This window comes from Plectropomus leopardus, chromosome 9, assembly GCF_026936395.1.
Source record: "Plectropomus leopardus strain MGB_pleo_1.0 chromosome 9, ASM2693639v1, whole genome shotgun sequence".
In the NCBI taxonomy this organism is placed as follows: Eukaryota; Metazoa; Chordata; class Actinopteri; order Perciformes; family Serranidae; genus Plectropomus; species Plectropomus leopardus.
In genome coordinates, this window is record NC_142184.1 from 17970399 (window position 1) to 17983569 (window position 13171).

The 13171-nt window shown below is 40.1% G+C and overlaps 1 protein-coding gene across 2 annotated transcripts in view; it reads right to left on the reverse strand.

The window, feature by feature from the left end:
• The window catches only part of camkvl (CaM kinase-like vesicle-associated, like), a 50314-nt gene that overhangs the window by 3850 nt on the left and 33293 nt on the right, over positions 1-13171 (reverse strand). For both annotated transcript variants that reach the window (XM_042492427.2, XM_088082119.1), the window contains 9 exons: positions 9647-9753; positions 7602-7733; positions 7188-7262; positions 6227-6365; positions 3384-3504; positions 2722-2797; positions 2414-2550; positions 2028-2106; positions 1855-1942 (listed from right to left, as the gene is read on the reverse strand). In XM_042492427.2, the coding sequence (XP_042348361.1) occupies positions 1855-1942; positions 2028-2106; positions 2414-2550; positions 2722-2797; positions 3384-3504; positions 6227-6365; positions 7188-7262; positions 7602-7733; positions 9647-9741 (942 nt within the window). In that variant the 5' untranslated portion in view covers positions 9742-9753. The remainder of the gene's footprint in view (positions 1-1854; positions 1943-2027; positions 2107-2413; positions 2551-2721; positions 2798-3383; positions 3505-6226; positions 6366-7187; positions 7263-7601; positions 7734-9646; positions 9754-13171) is intronic.

Here is a 13171-nt window from a genome sequence, read left to right on the forward strand (position 1 = left end):
TATGGGGCAATGAGCCAGGATTCACGTAAGAGGAATGACAGAGGGCCTTGTAGTTCAAATCACTGCCGTTCAACAGTCCACAGTGGCCTATATCCCTTATATCCTTTCCATTTCTCTCCCTCCTTATCCACACAAATACAAAAATACATGAGCAATGAGCAAACCATTGACCCTGATTATTATCTTTTTTTTGATTATCTTGGGTTCATAGGCTAGTGCAGATGAGGAGTTAGAAAGGAGCAGAGCGGGCCACTTTGAACATCTGGGTCATAATCCAATGAAGAAAAGTGGGGCAGAGTGGATGGATCTCTTCTGGGACAGGACAGGAGTGACAGTGGGCAGCAACAGAGCTTATGAGGAGAGTTTCACCAGCCCAAACATGGTCAATACATCTCAAGGCTGATTGAGGGTTAATTGAAAGCGTTTCCGCAATTTACCACTAGAAATTCAAGAGGATGTCCAGCCATTAGACAGATGTTTTGTTATTGAATCATGTCTGACTGAAGGTGAGATTCTGCCCATGCTCTGTCCTTCCACTCTCCCTCACAATGAACTACAATACCTTCAACTCCTGGGAACCACATAGAGAAAGAGAAAAGAGGGTTATAACTGTTACTTATGATGTTAGGTCAGCACTGCCATCTCGACTTCCTCCTTTTTGATCTTCAGCATTCACACCCCATGACATCTTTATGACCACCACCATATAACCTGCAAATTTAAACCATGACTCTGCAGAGTTGTATGCTGAGCTAAAAGTGCCCCGTGTTGGATCACCGTTACTAAAAGGATTATTATTATTCTAATATTATTTTGAGTCATTTCTGCTGTCATCATCTTTATTATTGGTCCTACATTCCTAGAAATAAAGGTGCTACCTAGAATCATATGGGATTCTTCTGCTTGTCCCCATGTTCCTGGTAGAACCTTGTATGGAAGGTTCCATCTGGAAGCTTTTCAGAGGCTTCTACCAAGAACACAACCTATGGGATAGTCTTACCAACTATAAAATTCAACCCAGAATCTCTTTTGAGAGTTTCTAAAGAGAACCCCTCTATGGTATAATGGTTCCACCCAGATCCCTCTCTTACCCCTTGTCCACCAACATGGAACAAGCTCCGTTCCCACACCTAATTTTGAACCGTTTGGACCATTTCAACCAAAATTGTATTGGTGCATAACCAAAAAAAACTGCAGGTTTTCCTTGACCTGATGTGTATCAGCGAGCAAGTCATATTTTACAGGTTGGAAAGAAAAGATGAGAAGGCTACAAGAGAGAAGTCAAGTGAGAAAAAAAAGAGGCTGCAGTGGACTTAATAATAGTTGGTTTATGCTTGATAAACCTCCAAGTAAGAGGCTGACCTATTTCTCAGAGACAAAGTGGAGACTATTATGAGCAGCAACATTTAGTTAGTAATAATAATAGTTAGCATTTACTTCCTTTGTGCACTGTAAAACGTCCTCGGTTGATGACACATCCTTGATTATAATGGTTCCACATAAATCTAGTGGAAATGCAGGCTGGTTGCTAGATTGCACCAAAGATTCTTGGAAACTTGGTGCTATCTAGCAACCAGCCTGCATGTCCACCATGATATCATAAATGGTTGAAATGTTGGAACCACTATAGAGCTAGACAGGAGCTAATTTGGTGGAAAAGGGGTATCTGAGGGTTCTATCCACTATCTTTCCAGCACAACCTTCCGCACCCTGGGAGTTCTACCAAGAACCCTTTTGAACCCTCATTTCTGAAAGTGTAGCATTCATATTGTTCTCCTCCTTTTCCTTCGCTACTTACTTGTCTATATTATTTCCAACTTACTTTACTGCTTCAGAAAAAGAGTGAATTCATACCCGCCATTTGGCCTTTGCAAAGTTCTTCTCAAACTGGGCACACACACCGTCCTTCAGGTTCTTCTCTGATGCACCATTCCCTGCAATCCTGGCACAAGTGACAGACAGCGTATAAGTGAAAACAAATCCCTGTGCCAAAGAAGGTTCTTTTGTAGTTATGTGCACACCATTACCATTCATGCCAAAGTGCATCCTGCGCAGTGATTCTCAGCATCTGGTCCACCTCCATGAGTCGACAGACAAGCTCCTTAGCTAAAGGAGAAACAATAAAGAAAAAAGGTCATTTTAAGAGCCATCATCTACAATAAGATTTAAGGAAAAATACTGACAGGTAGTCTTTTTCTGAAAACACGGAGGATGGTTAAACATTTGGTTTTGAAATGTGACATAAAGTAATTTTTAGCAATGTGACATTAAATATCTTACTCATTCCTCCTCTAAATTTAGGCTACAGATGGACAAGTAGATTTTTTTCTGAATACCAACAGTTCCAATGCTTCATGCCATAAAAGAAACATCAACTCTGTATATATTGCCATCGTGTGGTAGAGCTATGTACCTGCAGGTGAAATGTCATCCCAGTACGGAGAATCAAACTCAAAGTCCCCGGCAACAATGCGACAGAAGATGATGCGATTATGAAGATCTGTGTTCTCTTCCTCTGTCTCGTCATAAAAAGGAGGGTTACCTGATAAGCTGCAAAAGGGGGATCATACATAAAGACTCAGAGGAAGGGAAGTTATTTTGAAACAAATAATTCCTGGAAATGTCAATGTCAATTATTCATCTGAAATCTTATATGCAAATCGGTTTAAGTTGGCCTGCTTGTTAAATTTTATCTTTGGACATCAGCGATGGGAGACTCACAGTATGAACATAATGACACCAACAGCCCAGCAGTCCACAGGACGACCATATCGGTGACGAGCTACCACTTCAGGAGCTGAAAGACAGTGAAGAGAAGACATAGAGACAGAGAAGAATACAGATTCAAATGGTCTGAATTTTCATTTATAAACCACCTTTCCACAATTGCACAGACGAGAGCTACATTTTTCGCTTTCTCTCATTCTATTTCCCATCAGGGCCTCTGTTCCCTTTCCTTATTTATTTGCCTAATTACTCAGCTCAGCATTATGAATACCTATCCCGACCTTTCACAGGAGAGAACAGGGCCAAAGCACAGTTCTGCACTCCAAGTTGCCCTCGCATAAACCTCAGAGAAAAAGAGCGGATTGAGACAGCACACAGGAGATGAGAGGATATGAAAAGAGAGGAGTGGGAGGAGGGCGAGTGTTGGGTGCTTTCAATCCTGTGTACGTGTTTCACTATAACAGTTTATCTCTGACAGATGATGTTCAAAAGCACAAGGAAGTGAAGACATCAAAAAGGTAAAGTATGCCTGGAGGTGTATATTCACAATGGGAGGTAAAGCTAATGGAAGGATGTATGAGTGGATGAGAAACAGAGAAACACAGAGAAGTAATGTTAAATATATATAAACAATGATAAAAAAGAGAGTATCCTACCCAGGTATTCTGGTGTCCCACAGGGCTCTGTGATGGGTCCGTTCTCAAACCTGGAGAGGTAGAAATCCCGAAGCACTACTTTGTTGTGGTTGTTTTCTGTGTAGTACATCAGGTTTTCCAGCTAAAATAAAAAGTGACAGAAATGAGTACTGTCATACAAATACATGCAGATCAAAGAAACAGGTTCAGTGCTACAAATACATGACAATGAGGAGACATTTAATAATAATACTGCAAACTACAAAGAATGCAAAGAAAGACCAGGATAGACTGTATCATACATTTTCACACATTTAATTATGTTACATGGACATGGAAGTTAAAGTTGAGGCTGATTTGTGAGATGTGTTTTGAATTGCTGAGGGGGAGCAACAGAGCACACAGCAATAAGAGGGGAGACTCAAACCCTGCCCCTGTTTGTGTGTGTTTAAGGTATGTGTGTGCACATACACAGTTAAGACAAGCACACTTAAATGGTCGGGAATGCTTACAAAAGAAAGATATATAGCGAGACACTCACAGCCATGACCTCTTCATGTATCATCAGGTTAATCATTACAGGTTTCTTACTGTAATATGTCCTAAACTAGAATTTCCACTTCACGGTTGTAGCCTATGCAGCTGCCAACTAAGTTGCAGTTTACATCCATTTTTGTCCAGATTTTAAATAAAGCAACAAATTCTAAGCGTGGATGCTTCACACACATTTTCCTGCCGGCAGCACAGAAGATCTATACAATCAGCACAGTTTCAACGTGGGCACCCAAGATTAGTGTTAGCAATTCAGTATCTGACCAAATGTCTCCCCTTCTGTTCCTGAGTTATGACATCACGTTGTGGCCAGGAAAGTGTTTTTGCAGAATTATGTTGTCATGGTGAAGTTGACCTTTGACCTTTTGGGTATTAAATACCAACACTTCACATCATCTTATCTATTTAGACATTTGTGTTAAATTTTGTCATAATTAATGTAATTAATAATTAATGAGGTCACAATGATGGTGACCTTTGACTTTTGACCACAAACTTAATTGTTGAGTCCAAGTGGAAATGTCTGCCAACTTTGAGGAAATTTCCTCTTGAGATATCATGTCCATGAGAATGGGATGGATGGACAACCTGAAAACATAATGTCACATATACAATATGCACACACACACATACTGAGACTGAGAGTCGTGTTTTGTTTGATTGTTGAGATTGATAATCATACTGTAGTGGAAAAAAGTAAAACAAACTGCTGTCTGAAGACAGTAAATCAATGACAGATTGTTTTTGTGATATGGTTAAGTATCATAATATACACAAATTGTAGTGTATTGGCTAAAACATGGAAAAACTTTGCATTATCCTTTAATGGTCCAATTGCCACATCAAAACTAGTATGCCTCTTTATGTATTTCAAAAACTGACAATATTGTGTCACCACGGGCTTGCGTGTGCACATATTTGTCTAACAGTCTGTGACAGCGAGATAAAGTTCTCCTTTACATGATCTGCAGTGTGCAGCCATTGATTTCCACTGGCACACATTGTTTCAGCCACTGAGGTCCCATCAGTGAGAGAATATTAACTTCAGCAGTGTTTGTTTTTCCTCAACACTCCTGCTCTTGTGTATTTGATGATCAGTTGAAGAGGTGATGGGTGGACTGCCTGAATCAATATTCAATCACCCTATTTGCAGTGCTGATCGTATGTCATTTCTTGTCAAGGATAAAGCAAAAGAAACACCAGAAACTACATGATTAGGGGAAGCATGATTGTATTTTCCTGTCTGCTGTGTTTTATTTCTATTTAAACTGTAAATTGTGTTGTAGTTCTTATTTGAAAAAGAGATGTCTATCTCAAGCAACCTCTTTTTGATTTTTTTGATTAAATACAGGTGAAAGAAAATAAGTAAATCTTGGCTTGCCTTTATGAATTATTTTCTATTTCTGCACTGATCTGAAAATGTCATTTAATTTCATGAAAACTCACGATGTAGACCAGGGATACTGAACTTACTTTGCTTAGTGGCCACTTCTGCAAAATGACAGGGGGGCCAGGGACTAGTAGCAGCAGCTCCATAAAGGTTTTTAGGATTTTAAGGCAATTCTATGACTTCCGGTTGTTATTAGCATTTTATGACGTTTCTAGGATTATACTATATTTCTAGGATTTTAAGACATTAGGGGCTTTGCTAGGACCTCTTTCAGGGGTGCAGTGGATCCTCCACTGGCACTTTGTTGATTAACAAGCTCTATTTTGATGCTGATTTATGCACTCCAGCAGCTTATGTATACTAAAAAGCCTTAGCTTACCTTTATTTTCATTCTGAATTACAAAAAGGGAGGGGGGGGTGGGCATAAGTTGAGTATCACTGAAATAGACTATGTACCCTAGTATACAATATAGTCTGAAAGAAAATTCTCGTTTCTACCAGAAGGGGGAGTCTGAAGCCCAAGACATGCTTTAATTCTATCCTAATGGGTTGATAATGGGAGTTAAAGATATGAATCTGTCTGTGTGTGCTTGTATCACTAAAGATTGCATTAAGCCATAAAGACAGCATTTGCTCCCTTGCTAAAAAGGTTATCAAATGTTGAGTCATTAACGGACATGGAAGTGCGACACTTTTATGTGTCTCCAAAGAGATTCTGCTGACTACACACTGACGACTGCCTTCTGGGTTGTGATGCCAAACAGGGCCATTCCATCTGCAAATCTTTTAGTTTTATTTCTTTCTGTATTTTTTGAGGCAAGTCACCAGTCTTTTTATATCTTTTTTATTGTAATGACACCCACCACACATGCACATAATGCCGTAATGTACAGACAAAGAAAGAGAGTGAGTGTGTGTGTACCTTCAGGTTCCTGTGAACTATGTTGAGGGAGTGTAAGTACGCCACAGCCTCCAGGACCTGTCTGATGACATTGGATGCGTCTCTCTCTGTGTAATTCCCTTGGTCCAGAATCCAGTCAAATACATCTCCTCCTGTGGCGCTGCATGCAACCAAACACACACATGAAAACATCAGCACACATAAAATAAAAATGAAAGTTGGTGCGCCTGTTAACCACATGTTGCAACAAAATAATTCATTTTAAGCTTTTTGTAACGCAGTTAACAAAAGCCCTGTGATTTTTTTTTTGTCCATTAGTAAGGCAATATGCTTCTACTGGCCTGAAGCTAGCACTGCTGAGCAATTAAAAATTAGAGTACCGGTCATTACTCTAAAAGACTTGGTTAACGTGGGAGAGTGCATAAATGATGGGTGTGATCATCACGTATCGCCCTCAGCAGGAGGACTATTGACTGGGGCAGACGTGTGAGCTATGAACAGACACCATCGCATAAACAGACTGATACACACACAGATGACTTTGAGTGCAGTCTGTCTCTCTTTATCTCAGCAGCAGAAGGAAAATCATTCGACCACTCATCTCCAATCAATGTTATTGCTTCCAAATAAAGTTGCAAATGTTAAAAAATGTTCAAGTGACACTCGATTGGGCGCGCATTGACGAATCGATCCCAAGCTCTCTTTAGAGACCATATAATGGCAAAGCAGTGCTTCAGGAGCACTGAGTAATGTTGAGTGATACTAAGAGCAAATACCTCATAAAATCTAACACCTTCCTCTGTTGCTGAGGGGAGCAACAGAGCACACAGTAATAAAAGGGGAAACTCAACCCCTGCCCCTGTAGCTGAAGGATTTGTGTGTTTTCAAGGTATGTGAGGGCACATACAGTACACAATTAAGACAAGCACACTTAAATGGTCAGGAATGCTTAAACAAGAAAGATAAATAGCAAGACACTTACAGCTCCTGGATGATGAAGTATTCTTTCCGGGTCTCAAATGTGTCTATCAGCTGAAGAATGTTTGGATGGCTGACCCTGGAACAGCAAAAAAAGGAGTCACAGACTGTAACCTCACAACAGAGAGGGGTCACACATGCATTTGAAGGGTGCTAACCATTCTGTGGCTTTTGAATAGTCTCATATACAAACAAGACTGTGTGGGCATAAATCTCTTTAGCTAGGGAGATACTTCAAAAGGAGTGCAGAAGTTACAAACACCTGAGCTTACATTATTAACCAGGGTTATTGCACGGATTGTGTGAGTGCAAATATGAACAGAAATGTCAAATAACAAATCATTCTCTCCCTCTCTCTCTTTCCGCCTCTCTCCATCCCCCAATCATACATCCATCTGTCCACAGACCGACTCCGTACAATTTCAGGATCATGATTTCGTTCTTGGCAGCCTTGCGGACTTTCCTGCCGTCTTTCTTGAGGAATTTCTTGCAGACAAACACCTTGTCTGTCTGTCTGTCCTTAGCCAGGCACAGCTCGCAGAACTCCTTCCTACGCAAAAGGAAAAAATAGAAAGACAGACAGACAGAAAGAGGCAGAGAAGGTAAATATAATGTTAAAGCACAAAATAAGTTTGGATGGTTTTTGCAAAAAAAAAAAAAATGTGATTGGATGGATCACATCTGAGAATAAGGTCCAACAGAGACACAGCATAATAGGTGGACAAAGAACACTGGATGTTTTGGTGAAATACAGTGAAAGCATTTAATTGGGTGGAGAGTCATTGAGTAGAATAAAAGGGTCATAAATAACAAATCCGAAATGGGTCTATCGCTGCCATGAGCTGGGCATCATCTGGTTTCGAGCCTTTGGGGCATACAGTGATTCAGCCAAATGGATTTTAAGAAGCTGTGTGATGCAAAATTAAACTACAACGTTTCACATTAAATCTTTCATGCCCAATAAATGCTATCAGGGAAAATTAAACGGTGCCAATTCTCTTTTTTCCCCTTTATTTCTTTCTTTCTTCTGTCTTTTTATATCTTAAAGCTAAAGTTCGTAACTTTCTTGACAATAACTTTGTGTCATATTTGCTGAAACTGTCACTATATTCTGAAAGAAATACATAAGACAGTCTGTGAAAAAGTCATGTCCCTCCTCCTCCTCCTTCTGCCGCTAAAGGCATTTGCTAGAATTAAGCATCCCATACCAAAAACAACTAATCAGAGCCAAGTGGTCTCTAACTCAGCTGTAAATTAGGTCAATGACAACTCCCAAACTAGGCAGCGGTAATCAAATAAGGGTCTAGATTCTGTTACTGCATTATCGATTTTCTATCTCAAACGTTTTCAGAAACATATTTAGTGTACCCTTTAGCTGTAAAATGAGAATGTTGGTGACCCACCTGCCATGATAGAAATAGTTAACCAAAGCGCCAAGTACTGCCCACCAGCCAGACCAACTTTCTCATTTTACAGCTAAACAGTACACTGAAATATGTTTGTGAAAACATTTGAGGCAAGAAATAGGCAATGCTAACAGAATTTTGATATATATTTGATCAGTACTGCCTAGTTTGACAGTTCGGGAGCAGTGATTGACAGCAGAGCTATAGACCTCTCTCTGATTTATTTTCAGACAATTAAGATAAATAACATTTAGTGCAGTGTGAATATAGAAACAGTTGGCCTACGGCAAATATGAAAAAATAATGTATAAAGGTCACCAAGTACAGTTTTAAGTCATTCTAATAACAAATTAATGGTGATAGAGAATGCATTTTTATTGTTATTAGACCCTTACCACCTTTATCTTCCTTGTTTTTATGAAATTAAGAGCACATGTACGACAGCAAATGTGTGCACTTAATTCTGAGTTAAAGTGCGCGTGTGTGTTGTGTGTGTTATATAAAAGATGAGCAGAAATCTCTGAGGCCAGATGCTGATGTTGCCATATGGCCTCTTACACTGATTGGTATATGTGTGAGTGTGTGTGTGTCTGTGTGGGTGTGTGTGTGTGTGTGTGTGTGTGTGTGTGTGTGCCTTCAGTATCTGGCCAGTCAAGCAGTGATTTTCACAGCTATTTGAAGATCTATCCAAAAGATTTTTCATTTATTTTAGGCATGACATAGAATACTTAAACATAATAAATTACAGACTTCCAACAGTGTGTTTCATGAATGTCCTGATCAAAAATATACGGACAATTGGCTTGGTAAAAATATGAAAAATGTGTCTCTGAAGTCTGTTACACACTATCCTCATGCTATTACCTTCTGTCATTTCCTGAGTGAAACCATTTGATATGCCAAACTATATCTGCAGGGAAAACGATCCAATTCGAAATAATTCATGAGGAGAATAAAGGCCATTTGGGAATATTGAAATGTGTACATGAATTCTACATGGGAAAGGAGAGGGGAAAAAGGCAACAGAGATCCATGCATAAAGCATTATGGAACTTACGCTCGGAGGACTTGTCCAATCTCATATTTGTCTGTGACATCAGACATGCTGTCGTAAGTCCGCCCATCTCGCAGGGCAAGGCACCCAAATGGCATGACGGCATTCACCTTAGAAACAAAGAAAAAGACATTTCAATCATTGCACTACAAAGGGGGAAAGTATAGCATGAATTATTTTTGAGGACACCTTTAGGTAACAGATAGACAAAGGGATCGCAGAGCAGCATGTTAAAGAGGAAAAGAGCTACTGATGAAACATTATGAAAGCCTCCAATGGTCAGAGTCAGACACACCAAGGGAGTGCTGCTACTATTAGCCTTGAAAATACACAGTACATTGGAGAACCATAGATTCAGCCAAGTCCATTTCTGAACGAATCTGGATACTAACGCTTCTGGCAGCCTGGTTGTGTGCCAGCCTTGTCAATAGATACTAAGCTACCCACTAAGCTCCTCTCTACTCTGCTAAAGTCTGCAGATTCTGTGCAACGTCTGTCAAGTTCAAGTTAAACTTTATTTATAAAGGGCAGTGTCCCTGTGTCCCTAAAGCAGCTGGCTTCCCCAGCAATCACTGATGCCCCAAGTCACACTGACAGCACTAGGTTTTAATGACAGGAAAATCAGTTTTTTTTTGTCTGCATATGTGAGTAAGTTTGGATTTGTATTTTGATCTTGATCAGTAGTTCATGACCTTTTAAACTTGCTGTAAATGACTCTTAAATCCTACTTTAAAGGGCGTAGGTTTCGTTTTTCATTTGGGTGGGTGAGTGGGGGCACATATGAGACGGGAGGTTTGGGGGGTCCTTCAGAAAATTTTGAGCATCAAACCCTTTATTTTCTTCATTTTTGTAGATCTATATGCCAATGTCAGGTTGTCGCTGGTCTTTCAGTTTCTCTTGTTTTTATAGTTCGCTTATAGTATATTAGTCTTCCCATCTGTAATTTGTAATTTCATTTTCAGTTCTTTGTGTGTTTTATATTGTTTGTTTTGGAGTTGAATTTTTGATTTAGTATTTTTACTCTATGTTGTCTGTCCTTACCTTTTGTTGCTTTTGTTGCTTGGCCAGGACACTCTTGAAAAAGAGATTTTTAATTTAAAAAAGTTTTTCTGGTTAAGGATTAAAGGCTAAATAAGTAAAATAAATAAATAATTCTGGTGAATTTGTATGCACCACTTTGTGTCTTTTCTGCATCAAGCTGTGCTGTAAATGTCTTGAATTTTGTCAGAATAAAAGTCCTCTGCTACTGTTATGTTTTTATTGGGGAGAATATTAAGGGGGACATGTCTCCTGCATCCTTCCTGAAATATACATCGATGCATGCTTTCACCTCATTGTTACTCTCACTGTTAACGTTGTGCCTGCAAAATGCACTTCACAAGGGGAAAAAAACTTCCATTCCAGTGATTACGAACAGTGTCTATATATATCTATATATACTGTATACATACTGTATATATGTATTTCACCATTGCAGCATTCTTCTTGTCCACCCTAAAATAGCTTGTGACCCTACAGGAGGTCCCAAACGCCCAGGTAGAAAATCAAGGATCTAGATAGTGAATCAGCAATCAATATACCATCTCTCCACAGTCCTCAGGCAATCCTCACCCACATCCTTTAACTCTCCATCTACAGTAGGACACAGATTCCCTGGAAGCTTCAGCCATCTATCCTCAGTGTCCTTCTCCTCCTAAATACTTGACAAAACCTATTTCTGTTTGATAATTCATTTCTGATGTTCCTCTACTGAAGATTTCTACCTCCAGTTTATCTCCTGCCTATGGGGACCACATCAAGACAAATCCATGGAACTGACCCAGTCAGGAAATGTGTGGTGGGAGGGAATGGGAGCTTTGGTTAATGTGACTGATGCTAAACACAGTGAGTGAATAGTGGTAGCGGGAGAGAGGCAGAGAAAGAAAGGAAGTGGGAAAAATATGATATGAGGACTAAGAACAGAGAGACAATAGAAATCCTCAGAGGTAATGACGTTTTGCGGGTGCATTTAGGATTAAGGAATGAATATCAGTGAAATCCACACTGTGTCTTCCTGTGTGTGTGTAGCATAACCATTGTGGATGATAGGGGCAGAGGTGCTTCTGATCTATGGTGGAGGCAGGGCTAGAGAGTACTGTGTAATCTCAGTGCTGGCCCTAATCTCTAATCTGTACCCCTAATCCAGAGCGCTGGGATATGCTGTTTGTGTGTATGTGCGTGCATTCATGAGTGTGTGTCTGTGCAAAGTGCAAAGATTGTCACGTGTGCAGAAGGGTGTGTGTGTGTGTGTGTGTGTGTGTGTGTGTGTGTGTGTGTGTTCATGTGTATCCATATGTGCGTCCATGTGTGAGTGTAATGCCTCAGTGAGACTGACGGGAATTTAGCAGTGATTGAAAAAGCCTAGTTTTGCCAGGAGATTATGTAAGCACAACAACATTCACATGACAAGGTCCAGGATGGTGAAGGTGATGCTGGCTTGATGTGAATGGAGCGCCTCCATCCCTGGAGGGACACAGCGTCCCTGCTGAAATATAGTAACAACTGCCAAGCTGCAAATGTCAACAGATGAGCTTGCCAATAACTTTTTGAGATGCTAACTTTTGAGCACTATGGCTCTGCCCAGTTTTTTTAGTCTTTTGCCTTCTCTTAAACTCTGTCCCTGCTGGCCAACATACCCTCTCTAACTTTCACAGATACTGATTTTGTTAGAGCATACTGAAATTCCCAGATCTCCACTGTTGATGTTTCGAAGCTCAGCACAGGCCACAGCTGATTTTCAAAACATCAGCAGCAACTTGAGAACAATGTTAGGGATTTGCTGGAGCTACTGGGTACTATTACTAAATCTGAGTGTATCTTTAAAAGTTCAGTAAATAACTTTTATTTAGAAAATAACTTTTTGTCATGTTTGCTGAAACAGTAATTGTATCCTGACAGCAGTACATGAGACAGATAATGTGTGAAAAAAATCTGGTTCCTCTTGCTCATCCTAATGCTCTAATAACACTAGAATCCACATGTCATCATCCCGAGTTGTCACATGTTGCCACTTTGCAGTTCATCACATGTTGCCACTTTGCAGTGGACTTTTGCATCTACATAGTGTGTTTTAGTTATCCTTCTGCATCTAATTTTTACGTTCCGGGATGACGCTACTGGGATGTCAACAAATACGCATGGTGGGATGATGCAGCACATGGTTTTGTTTAGATAACACAAGCACAAGGCAACCAATGCCCAGAACACCAACAAACCACATGCTGGCACAGATGGTTAAGATTAGGGGAAGGAGGCAAATGGTAAGGGATTAAAAAAAAAATCACATATAGACAGGAATCACACACCTGACTCATGCACAAAAGTTGGGGCTAATTGGACCTATACACTTCCCCTCCCACCTGCCCTTTAGGCAGCCTAATTATATTACCTCATTACCTACATCTGACACCGTCCTGCTGCATTTCATGTGTGCGCGACATCTTCTTTCTGGCCACGTCTTCAAGTGATGCTGTCCAGCGGCTTTTCTTC